A 20,948-nucleotide genomic window follows, 5' to 3' on the forward strand; every position below is an offset into this window, starting at 1 on the left:
TGGAAGAAAGAACTGTTAGTATTAGCAGGGGAAATATTTAGGCCAACATTTCATAAGAAGGAGCAAGGGTGTGGGAAACAAAACTGTTGGCACATTTTACTACATTTATCTGCAAATTTTCAACAAGGGGCTTTCCTCTATAGTTTGGACACAGATAAAATAGCCTTTGACTTCAGTGCCTGCATAATGACTTGCAGGTTGGTACTATGTGGCCTCAATTTTGTAATCTTTTCTATATGGGTACAGAGACTGCCTTATAGGACCAAGGCCTAAGTACTAGGGCTGTGTGAAATGGCTGTGTTTCAATTTGGATTCGGCCATTTCAGAGGACAGTGATTCGAATCACTGTCCTGTTTCGTTTCAGCCAAATCCATTTCAAACAAGCTGCAAGGGAAGCTTCGCACAGCCTTACCCAGCTGGACAGGGCTTGGGGCCCCAAGATGGGGCTGTAGGTGGCTTATCCAGGGGAGAAGGAGGGCTGCTGCTCTGTGTGCAGGCAAGGAGACCCCGACAAGGATCTCTGATCCCTGTCATGCCAGGTCTCAGGGCAGGGAAGCAGGGCAGTGAACAAGCCTGCTGGTCCCTGCTGCATAACTTGGCTTCACAGGGAGCTGAGATCTGCACCAGGGGTCACCATGTTGCTGCTGCCTGCCCTGCGCTGCCCCTGGTGATGTGGGGCTGCATGGGGAGGGCAGCGGTGGCAATGAGACCCTGCCGCAGATCTCTGCTCCCTGTGGAGCCAGGTTGTGCAGCAGGGACTAGCACTGCCTTGCCATGCGATCTGGCTCCACAGGGAGCAGAGATTTGGGAAAGCGTGGGGCAGGCAGCAGCAGTGAGGAGACCCCAACGCAGATCTCTGCTCCCTGCAGAACCAGGTTGTGCAGCAGGGCAGCGCTGGTCTCTCCTCCGGGATCGAAATGGCCCGAAACACCTGTGAAACAAAACAACTGCTGAAATGTTGCACAGCCCTACTCAGTATGTACTTCTATAACTAGAAAGAAATTAACGTCTAGATATATTACATCTTGTTTTACATTTTTTACATTATGACCAGATCCATTGGCTTCAATGTTAAAATGGGGTGGGGGGGGAGCTAGGAAGAGAAATTACAAAGTAGTATAAGTGATTGGAAACTGGTTCAAATCTGTAGCACAACGGGGATAAGTACAGATATTCAGAGACGTTATGGGGAGGTTAAATCAATTCAAAATGGGTGTCCAATACCAGGTAAGTCAGGATGTGGGGGGCTACCCAGGGAGTTGGGGGCCCATCAGACTGGAGGGGACAGTGGGTCCACAGTGGGATGGGGGTCAGGCATGACCCACAGGTGGCGTGGAGGGGCAGGGATGATCCACAAGGGGTAAGGGGAGCACGCACAATCTGTGGGTGGGGTAGGGGAACAGACACAACACATGGGTAGGGTGTTGGGGGAAGACAAGACCCTCAGATGGGATGAGGGGGCAGGCACAAACAATGAGGAATAGGGTGGTGAGGAGACGTGACCCACAGGTGGGGTTGGCATGGTGTCCCACCCAGCAAACCTACACCCCATCCCTCCCTCCACCAGGACTTACTTGCTTGGCATTGGCAGCAGCAAACATCGATAAAAGTGGCTGCACCCAGAGTAGCTTGCGGAATGGGGTTTGAGAGCACGGGCTTGGCAGGGAGCAAAGGGCTAGGGAGGTGAGGGGGAACAGACCACTGCAGGGGAGAGGGGAAAGTGAAAAGAGCAGTTCTGGAGCTGCTAACCTGTGAAACTTGAATCTGTTCAGCCTTGGGCTTTTTGACTTGCACACACACACGTACGCTATCATTAAACACAAACACATACACACACACAGACATCTCTGCCAGACTGAGTCTCTATCTTGTGTATCAACACTTTCTCCTAAAAAATATCAATTTTACCATATTTACTCAAGTATAAAATGACTCCAATTATAAGACATCCCCACAAAAATCAGATTCTATATATGGAAAATGTATATATTTGTTATTATTTTCCAGGTATAGAATCTAATTATTGGACATTTGCCTTGAATTTGTCCCCCTCCCACTGCTACAGCAGGTAAAAACAAATCTGGGGGGTCAAGAGGTCCCTTGTCCTCTACCCCCACAACTTCCCCCTGCAGCTCCTCCTCCCACATCCTTACTGTCAGACCCTGCTCTCCCTAAGCATATGGAAGTGAGGGGCAAATTTGAAAACACTGACCTTGAAATGAATGGAGCTGTATTAATTTGCATATAATACCCTGAGACTTAATTTACCCAGAACTGATGCATTTTCCCTTTTTTCAAACTGCTGCAAGTTTTAGCACAGGTACTCCATAAATACATTTCTAAGCAGCATTTTTGTATCTACTTATATATAGTACAAACTATACATGATATTAGTCCAAAGTCAAAAGGCTCATGATTTACCATATTGTTCATTGAGCTGCACCCGAGCAGAGTCAACAGCATTTAAAGCCATGATGACTCCACAGCTCAGCACTACTCAGTATGTGTGTATTACATATACCCACAACAAAGGAGCCCTGTGCTAATTAGCCTCCCACTCATGACTGGAGCCGGGTGTTTTTGTCATAAGTTTCGGGATCCTCCAAAAATTTATAAGATGAGGTGCAGGGCAACTTGACCTGGCTCCACCTCAGGGAGGGTGGAGCCACACTAACCATATGTGACAGGCTAAGAAAGGAGGTGACAGAGGGATTCTGGGTGAACTGTTTGGGGCCATTTGTTGATGTCTGCCAGACTTCTAAGGCTGGTGAAGAAACAGGAATCAGTGAAAATGAAATGGGAAAGAAAGGCATGGCTCAGCTATGGGAGTGAAGAGCAAGTTGAAATGCATGCTATGTCGCTCACCAAAACTTTAAAAAGAATCAGCACTGAGGGGGACTGAGTGCAATGGATATATCCATTGCATATATATATCCATTGCATATATCCATTACATCCATTCATCCACATATCTTATTCAGATAGCCTCCACTGATCTATTTTTGTAGTAGTTTCCCATCAGCAAGTTTGCCCAATATGAGCCATGTATTTTATAGTCTTGCTCAGTGTTGGCTGCATTTAATCAACTTCATGGTTGGTTTCTGTTACTGAGCACATGCTAGTTCTGGCAGCAGTTTAATGATAGACAATGAATTGAATGAAGTTTCCTTGCATCTGAATGTAAAATGAGAGGCTTTTTCCATATGTTGATTGGGGGAAAAAACATGTCTTGTATTTGAGTAAGTATGGTAATATTCTGTCATTAGCCACAATCAAATATTAATTGCAAACAAAAGCACATTAAAATGAACTTACCTTTCTGCTAAGCTAGTCAAAGCAAGGAGGGTGCCCAACAACACGTTACTGTCTCTGGCTCCTAGCAAATTTACTAAAGTCTAGAAATCGGTGATTTAAAAAGGTAAATGTTTATAAATCTTGTGTTTCCAATAATGACACTAAAACATACACAGCTGTTCAGTAAAAATCTGTAGGATTTTATTAGAAAAAGTAAAGATATTAAATCATCACAGACTGTATAACTAGCCTTACAGATTTCAAACATATCAGAAATCAGTTTTGCTCCTTTACTCACTAGCCAAATATTGAGGTAAAGCAAGTGCCTCTCCTCAAATACATCTGAAGGGCAAAAAGACCTGCCCTTTAAGTATTAAAGTGGCATCTGTTCTAGTGGAAAACGCTTGGTGTATGTCTATACCACATTACTGCTGAGCCTGGTACCATAGGCCTCAGCTTGGTGGCCGTGCCAATGTGGCGCTCCCACACCAAGTCCTGTGCACTGGGCTGCGAGCCCCCGGAGGTAGGGCAGCAGGGAGGGGAGCTCCGTGCCTGTAGCAGGCAGCCCACATCCTCCCCCACAACAGGCTCCACTCTGGCCATGCCACCTGCAGGGGAGGGGACGGGGCTGGGGGGAGCCAGGCTCTGTGCTCTACTCTGGCTGCAGCAGCCGCTGCCTTCTCAGACAGCAGCTGGGGCTCAGGCACTGCTGCTGGGGTAGGGCACTGTGGGACCTTGTCCTGGGGCACCTTGGGGTGTGGGGGGCTGCAGGTTGGGAATGAGGGGCACCAGCAGGACCAGGAGCTGTGAGTGAGGGGCATCTGGGAAGGGTAGGGGGCTGCAGGTTGGGAGTGAGGTGCTATGTTGCGGAAATGGGGTTATAAATGGGTCATACTGAGGAAAAGTTTGGGAAGCACTGGGCTAGAGGGTCTGCAAGACAGCCTGACGGGATCTGGGGAGCTGACGGATACATGGAGGGTGGGTATCCATCCTGGGATGGGAGCATCAGGGGGCAAAAATAGCCCAGTCAGGGTCAGAGCATAGGAAGAGTATAGCCCCAGGGATGTGGCAAGCAACTGAGTTTTTCCCAGCTCCAGGACTGCACTCCAACCAAGTGCAGACATTTGATAGATGTGGTTAACCTATACCCAATCTAAGTTAGTTCACCTACTCAAGTGAACAGAATTCCAGCCCACCATTTCTGGTCCAATGTAAACCCCCGTGAGCATCCACGCAAACTGGCATTTAGATCAACCTAACCCTAATATAACATCTGCACGTATCTTGTGGCATGATCAAATCAAGAAAATTAAGCCATGTCTTTGAATCTTCGCTGCTGAACAGAGGACTGCTGCTGGGAAGCAGAGCTAGGCCCACACATGCCTTTAGCACTCAGCCAAGCCCACAAATTATGTAGAGTAAAATGTCTTAGAGAAGCTTGGAACACCTAAATCACCGCCACTCCTAGTCCTCCATGTCGGGTCTAGCACCATCCAGGCTGCACATTCAGCAGACTTGGTCGAGTACTAAGTAGGACAGCAATGGTTCTCAGTGGCAGTCCCAGTTTGGTAGCTAGATAGTGCAGACATACTCTTCTAACCCTGAATTTAAGCCATACTAATAAAAAGTACTGTATTTAGTACATGCTTGTCATTTTAAAGATTCACGTGTGTTCTGCTAATGATTAGATCATAAAGTGGCTTTTATAAATAGGGTTTTGGTTCTATAAGTTTTCCATTTTTCACCCTACTTCACTTCACTACATGATCCAATTAAAATTGCCCACATTTTGCAGTAGTACACTTGTTTCATGAAAACCTGGTTATACCAATCCTAATCCCAACTGTTTCTCATTCAGGCTACAAAGTGCAGATCCCTACAACCATGCTGCTTTTCAGTAGGGTCATTCCATGCACTCTCAGAAAACCATGCCAACTGCAGAATGAGGGCCATTGTTTGCAGCAGATATTTCAAAACTGTTATAATACAAAAACCACAGGTTTACCACAATATAAATCTGACGTATCTTTATAGGGGCAAGCTTCACCAAAATATCTGAGAAGCTAAACTAACTGATCTGCAATTTGTACCTAAAGCCAGCAGCTCACTGGGTCACATATAGAAAAGACCACTCAGGTGATTTTAACGGTGATGGAACTCACCATTCTAAGTTACAAAACTGACATTTTTTTAATCTACAACCATTTTGAAGATGAAGAGAGTTTAATTATATTTTGAAAGAGTTAACCATTTGCATAAGTAGTTGTTTTATAAATTACTTACTTTATGTGCTCCACTGGCTATAACCCATTCTCTTTGATCTTTAACAGCAGACAGCTTTTGAAAAATATCTGTGAAATGAAGAAAATCATATAAATTGAATATCTCTCATTTAATATTTTTCATTTTATTAACAGAAAAACATAACACAAATATAAAGCACTGACTTATCCTTTGAATTGGATAAGTTCTTTGATGTGATTAACAGTACACAGTATTCATTATTTTAAATTACAAAGAAGTATCAATGTCTATGAAAGAAACTTTCAGCTGTACAAGAATGAAATCTGCTATTTTACAGCACTTTCATTGACTTATGTATGTTTTCCTTTTGCAATGAATCTAGCAATTCCACAATATCTGAACACTTTGAAGTATTTTTAGTACCCTTTAGTCTGTCACAAACTGTTCCTCATCCATTGAAAGGCATGTGTCAGTTATCCATCCAGGAAGATCACAGACCATCTGCTTCCTCAGCCTGATGAAGGGTGTTTGTGACCAAAAGTTTATTAAGAAGAATTTTTCCAACTATTTAAGTTAGTCTAATAAAAGATATCAGATTTACCCAAAGAACCTTATCTGCCTATGTCTTCATTATAGCACTTACATGTCATGTTGACCAACTTGTCTACATTATGCTGCTCTTCTCCATATCCAAGATACCCATTTGCTACTGTTTCCATATGCTGTAGATGGGACAAAATAAAGACTGTTAATATGTTAAGAAGTTAATTTGTCAAAGTTGAAAAGTTGTTATACATGGGTTAGCCCACAGGTGGTGCCCTAGTTTCACAGTACACTGTAAATTCCTATTTCAGAGAGGCATGATAGGATGGATTCAATACAGGACTTTGGTACCTAAAGCAACACTTACATTAAACTGAGCTGCCTAGACCCATAAATGCAAACCATCCCTTCCTTACCTTCCCTTATTTACATGCCAACTAATTCTGAAGTCACCTGAACTCATCTAAACATGTTTGTTTGACTTGGAAAGTTCCCCAAATGCCAAGGGCTCTCCTTTCATGCTTGTGTAGAAGTGCCATAATGTGCACAGCTAAGTTCCTATCTCCTGACCATGCACGGGATCCAGATACTAGAAGCCCCTCTATCTCCGATTCTTGAGGGACCTGATCCAGAAGGCATTTTCAGAGCATTCTTAGCAAATATCAACTGAACCAGGCTCTGCACAAACTGAATTCTGGCTACATTTCTTGTTAAAACAGAACAGGAGGTAGTGATGGTGATGCTCACCAATATAATACCCTAATGGCTACAAAACTCACCCAGGGAGCAAGAGATTAAAGTTAAAAGCCCTCCCCAGCCTGATTTACTTCAAATCCACACCTCCTAACTCTAGAAAAGTGCTCTAACCACAAGTGGCTAAGGATACTCTCCACCCATCCTGTTGAAGCTGAGATACAGAGCAAAAAAGATTTCAGGATTCAAGGGCTAAAAATTTTTAAAAAAGCATGAGACAGCCTGACCCCATAGTGGGTAGTAAGGAAAACTGACCCTGTAGTAATGCAGTAAGGGAGATAGTGGTTACGGAGACATACAGGGGAAGGGCGCAGGGGTGGGAGGGAGAGCAGTTGTTGGGAGTCAGGGTTCTGCTCTCTGCTCCATGGACTTTTCCTATATTTCATAGTCAACAGACATTTATAAAAATGCACAAACCTCCTCTGAAGAAGGTACCAACCTCAAGCCCTGAATCAGACACCTAGGCCAAATCAAATACAGGATTTAGGCATGTGAAACTGGACTTAGCCTTGGAAGCTCCTAACCTCAAATGACTCTGACCTGAAAGTCATTAAAGGGCCTACAATTCTGCTTCTGCACATGCCCAGAACTGTCCTGACACAAGCATATAAACAGCAATCTCCTGCCTTGGTCTACTCGGGATCCAGAAACAAAGTGGAGTGGTGCCCTATCTCAGCTTGTAAATATGGCTACTTTATTTTAAAACTGCCAAAAGAGGTGGTGGTGATACTGCTCCCCTTTTATATAAGAACCCAGAAGTTATAGTCCTCTCAGGAAGTGTCAGACCTGGTTTTTATTAGGACCTTCTCTGTCTGAGGGGCTTCAAACGTACAAATCTCACCTGAAGGAAGGCAAAACTGATGGGATCAGGACAAGAGCACAAAAAAGGAAGCATGTGACTCCCCCTATCCTAGTGGTTACAGCATGACCACCTCCTTCTGTGGGTGTGTTTTAGCAGAAAACAATGACCCCTGTTTAGTTTTTCAAAGAGATTATTTAAGTTTCTACCATGAGGCTTGGGATCATGGATAAAACTCCTCAGATCCCAATTACATGTCTGTTTAAGATTGGAGGGCCCCCAGTTCTCCAGCTGGCTGTGCTGCAGCATCAACTTCAGTGCAGGGCTTTACCTGTCCCCAACATGAGGGGCTGACAGGCTCCCACCGTGTGGGAACATGTAAACCCTGCACTTCAGGGCAAGAGGCAGCCCTAGGTCCCACACCACCAAATGCAGAACATCAGTGTGGCTGGTTTACCATTTTATTCCACTATAAAGTCTTTTTAACATGTGGCATGTTACTATTTATTATGTGATTAGTGTGTTAATTGCATAAGTCACATATCTTCCAGAGGCCCGAGTCCTTTACTGAATCCAGTTCTAGAGCAGGGCTGTCCAACTGGCTCCCATGAGGGGAGATCGCAAGGGGTTAATGTGGCCCATGGGCTCTTGCCCAGGCACCACTGCCGCCATTTCTCCTGCTGTGGTAGCAGCCAGGGTCTCTGAGCTCTCCCTCTCTCATTCCTAGGGGTGGGGAGCGGGGGCACAATAGGAGGGGCCAGGCTGCCTGTGCAGCAAGGTGCTCCTTGCCAGAAAGGAGGTGGGTCAGAGCACACAGCAGAAGGGAGCTAGGCTGCCTGTACTGCACATATAGTGGGGGAGAGAGACAAGTTTCCTGCTAGTGAGCAGCCTGCATGGCATGAGGCCCTGGGCTGCCAAAAAGTTGGACAGCCCTGCCCAAACATTATAGAGATGGGTCCATTGTCCTAGAACAATACAAGCGCAGAGTAAGAAAATAATTCCCCTGAAAAAATCTTGACATTTAAGACCTAAGAAGTGGAATTGGAATCCACTAAACTTGACTCATGTGGGAGCCATCACACATCCATGAGATAGAAATACATTTTAATCCCCGAGGATCTGGGCAGGAGTCAAGACAATGCCAATGCCAATGATTTAGGGTTCAGACAGAAGTGACAATTTTCATCTGATTTGGCCACAAAAGCAGTCTAAAGCTGTGACCAAACACAAGTGCGTGGCTGCAGACCGCTTAAAAAACGGCCAATGTAATCTAATCAAGTATCAGACAAAGTCTCTCTAAGAATAACTCAGAGAATATGTGTACACTTGTCAGAAGTCTAGTTGTCATGCCCCTAGTCAGCCACAGGGGGGAGGTAGAGACACAGAGTCTCTTGTCAATTTTAGATCAGGCGGAAATTGACAAGACCATCAGTGCAGGGAGCTGCGGGGTCACACACCCCTGCCCAGGTTCTGTGCCCCCAGGGATCCCAGCCCAGAGAGCTAACCTATGCCCGTGCCACCTGGCACCAACAGTGCATTTCCCTACCATGCTGTTTGTTGCTGACAACAGCCAAACTAGCCGCTGACAGGAAGTGGCAGGGGAGCTCAGGGGGGTGGGCCCTGAGGCCCCACCCTTGTCCAGCACCCCTGGGACCTCAGCCTGGGCTGCCAGCTGTGGCCTGTGCTGCATGGTGACCAGCTTTGCAAGCCCCACTGGCATTGGTGACACATAGGGAGTGCACATAGGTGTACATGCACCCCCTGAGCTTGGTGGTGCACCCCCTGTAAAAAGGTGCCACCAACACTGTCGGCAGCACCTGCAGGCTGTTGCCACTCACCACCCCCACCCCCAGCAGTGTCTGCAGGCAGCCCACAATCGTCGCTGGCCACTGCGAATGCTGCTGGCGACATTTATGGGTGGTCGCTGATCACCGGTCAGTGTTCACCACCCCCCGCAACACCACACTGCTGACAGTGCCACAGCTGCCTGCACGAGCTCCCTGCTTGCCACCGCCACACTCCCACTGCCAACAGCACCACCACCACCTAAAGGAGCTCGCTGTGCCCCTCCAGCCTCTGGGGACATGCAGCATTCATGCCTACTGGGCACTGCTGGTCAATTTCAGCAGCTGGCTGCTTGCCAGGATCCAGAGCCCTGGCTGGCTTACAATGCAGGCAGCATTGCCCCCTGCTGCCTGGCCTCTGTCACTGCATGTAAGCACAAGCTCACGCGAAGCCACTCGTCTGTCTGGTTTATATAGTCCTGTAAATTTCAGCATTTTTTGTAATGCTGTGAAATTTACAGCGTTATTGCTAACTTCTGTCTGCACCCTTAGTGATAAAAGGCTTTACAGCCCATTAACAGTGCCCTGAGGGTCCAGTTCCTGAGAAATGCTAATATTATGGAGCAGGACTTGCATCCTAGAACAGCTAAATTTATTATTATTAAATCAAGTTGTGACTCTTTTGGAGAAAAGCATTTCTTTCAGGCTCAAATACATTCAAGGTGGCACACCTTGCTGTTAAAAGGCAGATTCCACTAACTAAAGAATAAACATTTAAAAACAAAAAATTAAACAAAATAAAACAAATAAAGAAAAAAAACAGTGATCCCCCACAAAACTATCATTTCACTCCATTTCTGTCACTTTGGTTTGTCCGTAGAGAAGTCAGTCTGTAAAGTTCAAGGAGACATTACATGCCTTTCCCTCAGCAGCCTAAAACTACTCATGAGTGAGTCAAACATGTGTTGACCTTTAATAACCTTTTTTCACTTCAGCTAGCTAGCTTCTGTTAATCCAATTAGGTAGAAATCGTTGGTGCCACCCTGCCAAATTACAACCGCACCTACTTATCCCTGTTCTAATAGAATAACAGTCGTTCCTCATTCCTCTCCATGACCCAATACAATAACATTCCTTTTTATGATACATTTTATTCTTGTCTTGAGAAGCTAATGTGCAATATAACATATAGAAGTAACCAGAAGAATTTTACCTGAGCTAGATTTTCAATCCCACCAAGATTATGGAGCATTTCCTAAAAAAATTAAGTAAACAAAAGTTTTAAAAAGTAAACAAATACTGAAAAAATGGATAGTTAAATATAAATGACCTGTTTTTCCAGCAGCTCCAAAATCCACTGAAGTCAAATAGGTTGCACAGGTGCTTAGTAGGGAGTTATATTTATATGGTGAACGGTTATGTGGCTAGCAGTTTAATTTGAAAGGTCTGCAAATTGAGGCACCAATCTATAACTAAGATGTGGAATTCTATCCCTGATTTGGAATGAAACATGCTGAGGCAAACAGCTTAATTGGTCGCTGAAGAGGATTATACACCATATAATAGCTATACTCATAAGCTACCAATCAAAGTTTCACAACATATTTATTTATTTATGGAAGGTAATCAGTGAGAACAGAAGGGTGTCCTCCCCGTTCCTACAATTAATGCGAAATAGGGATTTTCATCTTTGTCTACAGGTTGGTAAAAGGAACATCTACAGAGTAAACTGTTGATCTGTTGCATTATAGCAACTAGTCACGAGAGTCTGTGATGATAGATACTATTCAAGAAACATCAGAATTTGAGTATCCTGCAAGTGGTACACGCATATAGCAATTTCTTGTATGAACTACAATAGTTCCGCAATTTCATTATTCTGTTACTTGATTAAGCTTTCACTCCTTGAAACTGTTTGTAGATTAACACACTGTTATATATTCATATATGTGATATTCCTATATTTGAAAATATAGATAAACTGTCTATGTGTGTTATGTATTTCAGCAGGAACTAACCTGATAGCATGGATCTCTTATTAATAACCTCATGCAAATTAACACTCTCAGAAAATGGATGGATGGGGCTCGATTAACCCATTCCCTGCAACAGAAAGATCCCAAATATTGAGTTATAAACCCCAGGCAATACCAAACCCATAAAAATAAGCCTACACACCAGTTTTTCAACTTGAGGGGAAATCACTATATGATTAAGCACTTAAACCAACTAATTTAAGCACGTAAACCAACTAAACTAACTAGTTACTTATAAAAGTAACTGGTTCCCTACAGATACAGTAGTTTCCCTAAACAGCATATCACCAGCAATTGCTTGTTACACCAAACACAAGATCTACCAAACCCCTGATCCAGAAAAATCTTTAAGCACACACAGTCCTATTGATTTCAATACAGTTAAATCTGTATTTAGAGGCTCTGATGGATGAAAGCCCAAATACACAGCATAGGAGACAAGTTTATGGCAGGCTTCAATGCACAAACCATAACCTCTTTAAAAGAATATGAATATGATAAAACCATCAGACGGTGCATAAATCTAAATGCCTACCTTTGAAATAAATATTTTCAAACCACTGTTACCCATACAGGAAGTTTTAAACTGTTAGTAAATATTTGATAGCTTTGAGCAATTCTTTCCATTTTTATTGTAAAATATTGTGATACAGATGAAAGGGTTCAAATCATGCTTTTATTCCCATGCTTGTGCCTACAGATCTAGTGCCATACTTTGCAGAGAACACAAGCCAAAATGTGCAAAATGCACCCAGACAGTATTATAAACACTCGAGGAATGGGTATGTCCAGGTTCTATAAATTTTCAAGATCAAACAACACTTAAATGGCTTTCCATTGCCTGTGAAAGTTATATATCTTTTGTTCCCAGTTTAAAAAAAAACATTAGGCACTTTATCTTTTTTATGATGGGGAGAGTATCTGTATATATCTGGCTATGTTCCCCAGGAATAGATTAAGCCTGAGTGATGTGGCAGTTCTTTTCCCTTGTTATCATTTGCTTTAGGGAACGAAGCCAATGGCTAAAATTATTTTGATAAAAATAAATGCTCTGCAAATAGATGCAAACAAGAAGGTTAGGCTTGTTGTATCCAAGTCCTGTCACCAGTGTTAGCTCTCTTCTAGGTTTCCATACTTGCCTTCCCAGAAAAGAGGTTTTTTTCCATGGAGAATTGATAGCTTGCATATGTTGTAAAGCAGTCTAAGGTAAGACACGTGGGACAGGAAGAGAGGCCTCTTCAGTTTATTTAAGTAGTTCTTTTAAAACTCAGTCATTCCAAAGGCACAGAATCTGTATGCTTTCACAAGACAAGACAAGCCATCTTTTATAACTCTCAAAAGGAGTGGGAATTCTCTGAGACTCTCTCTTAGACTACGCCTATACTGCTTTTTCAGTGCACCCAGGATCACTGCACACTCTATCCAGCTGTTCCCAGTCCACCTGCACCAATTCCAGACAAAGGCAGAAGCTCCCCCACTGACACTTGAGAACTGTTGGCAATGTACTTGGGTGGTGGTGAGGGCATCCCTCAAGACACTTTCACTGCTTCATTTTTGGGACTGGCATATGTGAAATGGGTGGGTGCAGAGTGCCTAAGGGTGGCACTCCTAGGACTGGTGTAGAGGCAGAATAGATGTACCCTTACAGGCTTTGGCTCCCTGTAGTGACACCAGTTCTAAATGACAGGTATCAACATAGCTATAGGCATTTATTTAGAAAACAACACTTTATCCCCTAGTGACAGCACTTAAAATTGAATTCACAGGCTTACTAATATAACCTTGTTCAGACATTTTTTCATTTTCTAGAGAGACTATCTTTCAATGTATCATCAAAGGGCAGAGAAAAAACAAAAAGTAAAAAATAGTTAGGTATGTTACAGTGTATAAATAGAATTTGGCCAACAAAGCTGGATCATTACAGTTCCTCTACAGAAGGGCAATGAAATACTATACTGTACTTAGAAGAGGACGTGGTATAATTTTCAAAAGACCTGGGTGACTTAGGGCACGCCTTCATCATGTCAGATGGAGCCAGGGAGCACTGATCACTGTGAAATCACTCCGCCCACTCATGCCAAAAAAAAAGTAATGTAAAGGATTGTTGGCACATGCCAAGAGTGTGCTTAATGATGTTTTTAGTTCCAAGCATGCCCAACACCATTCTAATGATGCTACCTAATATTTCTCGGCATGCAGTATACCCAGAGAAGGCATTCCTTGGCACTATCTTTAGGAGTTTAGGTCAATTCTTGCAAGTTTAGGAGCCAGAAGACCTTGAGAGGTACAGAGTTGGATTTTCAAAACTGCCTAAGTTAGGATATGAACTCTAATTGATTTTCAACTGCTCTGTGGATGGGCAACCAGCAGCAAAATAGGATTTGATTAAAAAATATACACATTGTTTAGGGCAGCAGGCTTGTAGTATGTCAGTGAACTGAAGAAGCATGGAGAGGAGACAATATTGTTGTTATCCACCTAAACTTAAAACATTGTTCTTTGCTGCCCGTGCAGTGGCTCAATCTCCACAGTCATTGTTTGATTTTTTTTTACACCGAGGTTCATATTGTCCCATGTTGTGAAACCAAAAGTTTCCAAAGCCACAATGACTACTGCTGAAGCATATAAAGCATGTTCTGCATTGCATTTCTTGGCTCCCAATTTTGCACAAGAAGAGACTCATTTTAGCCAGATGCACATGTACTGTACATTCTTACCTACAGATAAGTCTGTTCTTAACCAAAGCTGTGAAGATTTCTTGAAACAGCCTGTGCTGAGGATGCTTGCTAAAATTTCTCTCATTCTTGTAATTTACACTAAGGGGAAAATTTAGAAAAATGCAGTATTATGAAATGTAAAAAGACAGTTTTAGATTACCTAAAAGACAGATCTTTCTCATACTGAATTTGAGATTGCTATTACACTGATATATGGTGACATGTTTAACCAAACAGACCATGATTTTTATTTCAATTAGAACGTAGTAGATCGTGCCTCTCTCTTCAGAGAGTAAGAGCTGTCATTTGATAACTGACTTGAAATACTCTCACCACTGCTGATTCTGGATCTTGTTCTGTCCCTTTTTTTACTTATGGAATGGTATTGTTCTCAGATGAATTAGCGGTATAGAAACACAAATATTCATAAACCAAAATATTATCTTTAAAGAAACAGCAGCAAGAGATGCATACATGTGTTTGCAAATGGCACCTTTACTAATCCTATTCTGGTGCCCACCCTTATTGGCCTCTATCACCTCTTCCTGTGTAATAACATAAGCTTGTGGGGGCAGCAATAGCAGCTTGTCTTGAAAGCACCAAAAATACTTGGTTGTTGCTATTTATACATTAACTCAGAGTAAATTGGCATAGAGCCATTTGGAGCCTGTGATGGCAGCTAGGCATTCAAGAAGATTAAGCCTTGAAGGACAGTGATTTATAGAAAGCAAATACATGTGCTAGTCATCTAAAACCATATATAGATGCTCGGTTTCTACTATGAGAATGGTTGTTCATGCTCAGATCTTTATGCTTTTCCTCCCAGCCATTCCAGGAGAAAAATAAACCAACCCCAGTCCAGAAGAAGTAGGTCCCAGGAGACTTTTTCCTGAGAGAATGAATGTTTGTACACTTTCCCTTGGCTTAACTCCTCCTGGGGAGCTGGCCAAAAGGCTCCTGTGCCTTCCTGAGATTGGGATCATCCTGGTCTGGAGAAGATGTGGGTGGCAGCTGCTCACACCCTCGCCACAGACCAGAAGGGGAAAGGATGAGCAGCTACCAGCCACTCCCTGTTGGCTCCTCACACACTGGGGTCCCCGGTGTGAGAAGTGGACAGGTGATTTTGCCCAACTGCACCCCAAGCTCAGTTCCCAGGCACTGAGAGCCAAGGAGAGGCAACAACTCTGCAAGCCCCCTTGCTATCTTCTCATGCTGGAGTCCCTGGAGTAGGAAGTCAGCTGGGGGCTTACGGGTGCTGCTCCCCGCCTCTCCTCTTCCCTCCTCCCAGACTGGGAGGGGAGGGGAGCAGCAGCCATCACTAAACATTCCCTGCCTCTTCCCAAAGCCAGCAAGTTCCTGGTTTTAGGACAAAGCAGGAGGCCTTGCTGGCTACTGTGGACTTCCCATGGCTGCCTGCAGGATCAAGGTGGGTGATGGGGCTGCAATTCAAACATCAGCAGGACTGGGAAGAGAGCTCAGGAAAAGCCTTGCCAAGCCCTGTTCCCATCCAGGCCAGCTTCTCCTTGCTTCCCATGCTGCCCAATTGGGCGGTGGGGAAGCAATTTTTTAAAAGCTGGAAAGGCTGAGAAGCAGGCTTGGGGAAAGCTTCTCCAAGCCCATTCCCCATCACTGCCAGCTTCCCCTTGCTGCCCCACTACTCAGATCATGAAGTATGGTGAAGATCTGTATTTGAAAGCTTGTCTAACTCTATTGCAACAATTAGGCTGGTCCAACAAAAGATATAACTCACAAAAATCCTTGCCTCTGAAATTAGAGGCATTTCATATTTTATCTTTCTGAAATAGCCTAGTGATTGTAGGGTCACAAATATTTTAATATGTTATAATATATTTTATGATGTTTCAAAGTTTAATAAAAAATGAAAGCTCATCTTTGGAGCTGCACAAGAATAAATTGGATTTGTCCTGAGTAACGACTAGCTTACAATTTCAGAAGAAGCCAAATGAACATGGACTATGCTCCAGATTGCTGGTGGATTATCATACCTTCTGATTATTCAAATGCGTGTACTCTCTTTTTCCCAAAAACCACTTTAGCTAATTACTGTGATATATTCAAGCTTACAAATAGCAAGGCCAGAAAAACAGTCTTGATATACATTCTTTATTTTGTAGTCTAAAAAACACTTAACATCAGTAAATTCTACCCAAGACATTTTATGGTGTCTTTGTGTGCTTATGACACAAATAAGAAAATGCTTAATAGAACAACAGTACAAATCACCTAATAATTTCTGTAGTATTTTGCATACCACACAGTCTCCCCTTCAGTTAAAAAATTATTATGCATAATTTAATGTCATAGAATCATAGAAAATTAGGGTTGGAAGAGGCCTCAGGAGGTCATCTAGTCCAACCACCTGCTCAAAGCAGAACCATACCCAAATAGATCATTCTAACCAAGGTTTTTTCGAGCTGGGCCTTAAAAACCTCCAAGGATGGAAATTAGACTACCTCTCCATGTGAAGCAGGCAAGCTAGTGCTGGGACAGCCTGCGGGTGTGGCCAGTGTTGATCATGAAGTCATCTAACCCTGGCAGAAGGCTGGGTTTATGTAGGATATAAGCCCAGGCCTGAGATGAGCTAGCAGTAACACCTTGGAGCCTGCTGAGAGAACACTACCTCAGCAGAATGGCTACAGCTCCAGGAAGTCAACATGGAGGGTAACACCTAAAGCAGTCTGGAGGTTTGGGGAGGAACAAGGAGGAGATCAACTAGACCTCAAGCCATTGATCACTACTTGTTGAGCCAGACGATCCAGACAGCTTTCTATCCACCTTACATTGCATTCATCCAATCCATGCTTCCTTAGCTTTGCAAGAATGCAGTGGGAGACCGTATCAAAAGCCTTGCTAAAGTCAAGGTGTATGACTATCAAATTGTTATTTTATTCACACCTTGATGACAGTTTAACAGGAAAGTACAAGTAGTATGCGTGTCTTCAATGAATGTACAACAGGTTTAAGATATATACAGATATGCAGATATACTGTGGCTGCAGTAGTTTTTATACTTCTTACCTAAAGTTTTCAAGTTCAACAGCTTCAGTTGACTCGTGCCAATGACCTTGGCTTCTTTGTCCGTTAATCTTGCTGTTATGTCGCTCAGACTTTGTCATGCTGGTTTGAGCAGTTTCAAAGTTAATTGCTGGGAGCTGCAAAGAGAAGGATGGGTAGATATCAGAGAACAACTACAGACAGTAACCAAACACAGAAGTTATCTTCTTGAATTTTATATCCTTTCAAATTTAAGATCTAATCATTACTTCTAAATGATAATGAAGCAGTGTTAACACTTTTGATTCAAAGAAGTGCAAGAAAACGTATATGACGACAAACGACAAATTTGGAAATCAGTGACTTAAACCAGCGTACTATGCATTATTAAAACATTGATAGTATACACTGCTTCAAAATGTTTACAGCCAATCCCACTCATATAACTACACAGTAACGTTAATAGAACTATAAACTTGTAGAAATGACCTGTATACTACAGAACTTGTCATTTTTATGTAATAATGAAGTGTTTCTACCACCCTTTGTTTCTACAAGGATTCAGTATTTCTACACCTACTAATCTGAATTGACAAAACAAGTGCAATGCAAACACATCACTGATTCTCACTGAGGTAGTTAGTATCCCTGTAACATCATAGTTTACATTTCAGAAATCTAAGAGAGACAGCTGGTTTTTCGTTTCCAAAATTCATCCTCAACGAAACATGTACATTATCTGTGTATATTCTACAGGATCCCTTGGGTCAATTTCCCATATATTTGTACAGCTTCAGCAATAGACTCCCAAGCAAGGAGCGTGCTCCTTGCCCTGATGCATATTGATCTAAATCTGGGCATTCAAGAGACTCCACTAGCCCTCAGAACTGCCTCCAAACTGGCAGGACTTACAGCCATGCAACAGCAGTGAATTCAGACCAGGAAGTAAAATTGAATGGAACAAAATAGACAAGCCATCCATCACTATAAATATAAATATTCACATAAGTAAAGAATTAAATGCTTTAAATACTATTATATAATGACAAAGATGACAATCAGATGAGTGATGGTGGAGAGACTTATTTCCTCTTGGAAGGACTGCTTACACACTGCTGCTTCACAACAATGCTAAGGGGTGTAGAAGAGGACAAAGCTTTTAGGCTGCTTGACTATAAACAGCTGTGACAGTTACAGGATAAACTTCACTAGATACTGACAGAACAAAGTATATGAAGTTATTTTTCTGTTCAACTACCCACTAAACTAGACCAGCATAAAAAGCCAGTTAACATCATCCCCTTGCATTATCTAATGGGGATTCTTCCCCATAGAAGAAAGTTTTGCCATTTCCAAGAAATACAAGATTCTAATTAATTCCATTGCCCGTGATCTTCCTGGCACTTCATTACAACAACATACAAAATTCCAACTGAACAATCATCATTTCACCTGATTATACAACTGCGCAGCATATTGAATAATGACCACAGAAAAATACCTGCTGTTTGCTTGACTGGACATTTAAGAGACACCGAAGTCTTTTAAGGTCAGAGTAATCCCTAAAATAAAACATAATTATGTACCTATTAATAACTCAATGCATAACGTTTTAACAATGTCAATAAGTAGTTTGCTCAACATAAACAAGGTCAAATTATGTAAGCAACAATGTTGACAGAATGGAAAAGTTCTCTGGTATTACCTCAGCAGATTTTTTTTTTCTTTTTTGTGTACTGAAGTTTGCATAGCTACTGATTTGGTTCTCCAGAATGACTGAAATTATGAAAGGTCTAAATAAAGTTTGTGACCAGAGTAACAGTTGTCATGTTTATACAGCATTTCATATTAAAGCATTCAACTTGGGCAGCTGCTACAAATTCCAGACAGTCACTGCTGAAATTCAAACAGAATAAAACGTCAGATACTATACCTAGCAATGACCCCCTGGGGTTTTTTATCTGTTGCTTTTTCTGTGCTCTTCACCTTTTTGTCTTGATTGGGCATTGTAAACCATCAATGCCACAGAACTAGCATCTCATCCCTTTAAAAATAAAACAGAAAAGAGAACAAAAAGATTGGGTCATAATAGCAGCACGTAATATACATGCAGACCTACTACAGAAAATGTTGGAAGACAGATACAGTGAAGAACTGATGGGTTTTTAATACTAGGCACTAATACAGGGGACATCCCGTAAAATAAAGAACATAAACATGTTACATGCAGCCCAAATTCCCCAACACGCTTTTGGTGGGGGGGGGAATGTACAAAACTGAGAGAAGTCATGATGCCTGCTACTACCCTATACTTTTATTGACTTACTTTTTTCTTAGGTAAATTTCTTGTTGGGGATTAGCTATCTGGACTAAGCTGCATGCAGCACTGAGGAGTTGATGCATGCAGCGTAGGTTGTGAACCGCAGGACTGGGTGCTATCTGCAGCACACACCCCAGACCAGCTGGGACAGGCGCTGCGTATGGGGCATGCCTTCTACCACCTGAGTTGACTGTCATATACAGCGCAGATCCTGGGTTGGCTGGAGGGGAAGCTATGTGCGGCGTATGCTTCAAGCACTGTGTGTGGAGCTGGTCTGGTGTGTGCTGTGTGGCATGTGGGTTGACTCCAGATCTAGAGGGGGCCAGAGGATGGGGCTCCATAGGCCAGTTCCAGCCCATGGGCTGTATTTCGGACACCCCTGGCTAAAATAGACAAAGAATGGGGAAAAGAGGTATTATGTTACAAATATGGGACTGAGAGACAGAGATTAAGTTCACAAAGGAATGTTCTGGCTGAGTTACAACCCAGATCATCTTTGTCTCAGTCCAATGTCTTAAATCACAAGGACATCATCACTCTCATGTTATTTTCTTTTAGCCTTCGTCCTTTTCTGAACGCCCTCGGTCTAGTTTGTCTCTTTCATGTTTCCCTGCTGTCATTCTCCATCTGAAGCTTTGGTATCTCCTCTGACCTCTTTACCTAGCCTGGTGTTATTCTACTCAATTTTTTGTGTTCACTAAGAGCAGAAAGAAACAAAAAAAGCTGGTAGGGAACACAGATGTTTTTAACCTTTAAAGGCTGATTTACCTAGTGTTGATAATCAAAGTAATCTTTACCAGCGTTACAACAAAGCTTTACTATAAAATCCTGTTTGGGGTATATAACTGTAACATAATTCTTTCCTCTCAGAAATCTAACTGGAATGAAAAAAAAAAGTTTTATATTTATCCTTTTTATCTAGTAATTCATATACTTCCCCACTTATTAATTCCTTCAAGTAAGATCACACAGGATATGAGTTGGTATCAACATGTTAACTAATTTAAACCTGCAAAACCTAAACATTCTAGTTCCCCAACCCAGCAACAGATTTAATTATGTGCTAATATTTGGGCACAGGAGTTATAGATTCATAGATTCATAGATGTTAGGGTCGGAAGGGAACTCAATAGATCATCGAGTCCGACCCCCTGCATAGGCAGGAAAGAGGGCTGGATCTAGATGACCCCAGCTAGATGCCTATCTAACCTCCTCTTGAAGACCCCCAGGGTAGGGGAGAGCACCACCTCCCTTGGGAGCCCGTTCCAGACCTTGGCCACTCTAACTGTGAAGAAGTTCTTCCTAATGTCCAATCTAAATCTGCTCTCTGCTAGCTTGTGGCCATTATTTCTTGTAAAAATTGCCTGAAAGATTGTTTACATGTTTAAGTACAGTAAGACAGGCCCCAGTTAACAGCTGTGCATCAATTCTCATTCACTGTTG

The 20,948-nt window shown here is 42.7% G+C and overlaps 1 protein-coding gene across 1 annotated transcript in view; it reads right to left on the reverse strand.

Annotated features, from left to right (window-relative positions):
* The window catches only part of NEK10 (NIMA related kinase 10), a 189,868-nt gene that overhangs the window by 159,690 nt on the left and 9,230 nt on the right, over nt 1-20,948 (reverse strand). The window contains exons 2-10 of the mRNA XM_006022187.2: nt 19,119-19,229; nt 18,687-18,747; nt 17,210-17,343; nt 14,171-14,269; nt 11,436-11,520; nt 10,631-10,672; nt 6,182-6,260; nt 5,578-5,645; nt 3,316-3,395 (exon numbers count right to left, since the gene is read on the reverse strand). Coding sequence (XP_006022249.1) covers nt 3,316-3,395; nt 5,578-5,645; nt 6,182-6,260; nt 10,631-10,672; nt 11,436-11,520; nt 14,171-14,269; nt 17,210-17,343; nt 18,687-18,747; nt 19,119-19,192 — 722 coding nt within the window. The 5' untranslated portion in view covers nt 19,193-19,229. The remainder of the gene's footprint in view (nt 1-3,315; nt 3,396-5,577; nt 5,646-6,181; nt 6,261-10,630; nt 10,673-11,435; nt 11,521-14,170; nt 14,270-17,209; nt 17,344-18,686; nt 18,748-19,118; nt 19,230-20,948) is intronic.

This window comes from Alligator sinensis, unplaced genomic scaffold (assembly GCF_000455745.1).
Source record: "Alligator sinensis unplaced genomic scaffold, ASM45574v1 scaffold181_1, whole genome shotgun sequence".
Classification (NCBI taxonomy): Eukaryota; Metazoa; Chordata; order Crocodylia; family Alligatoridae; genus Alligator; species Alligator sinensis.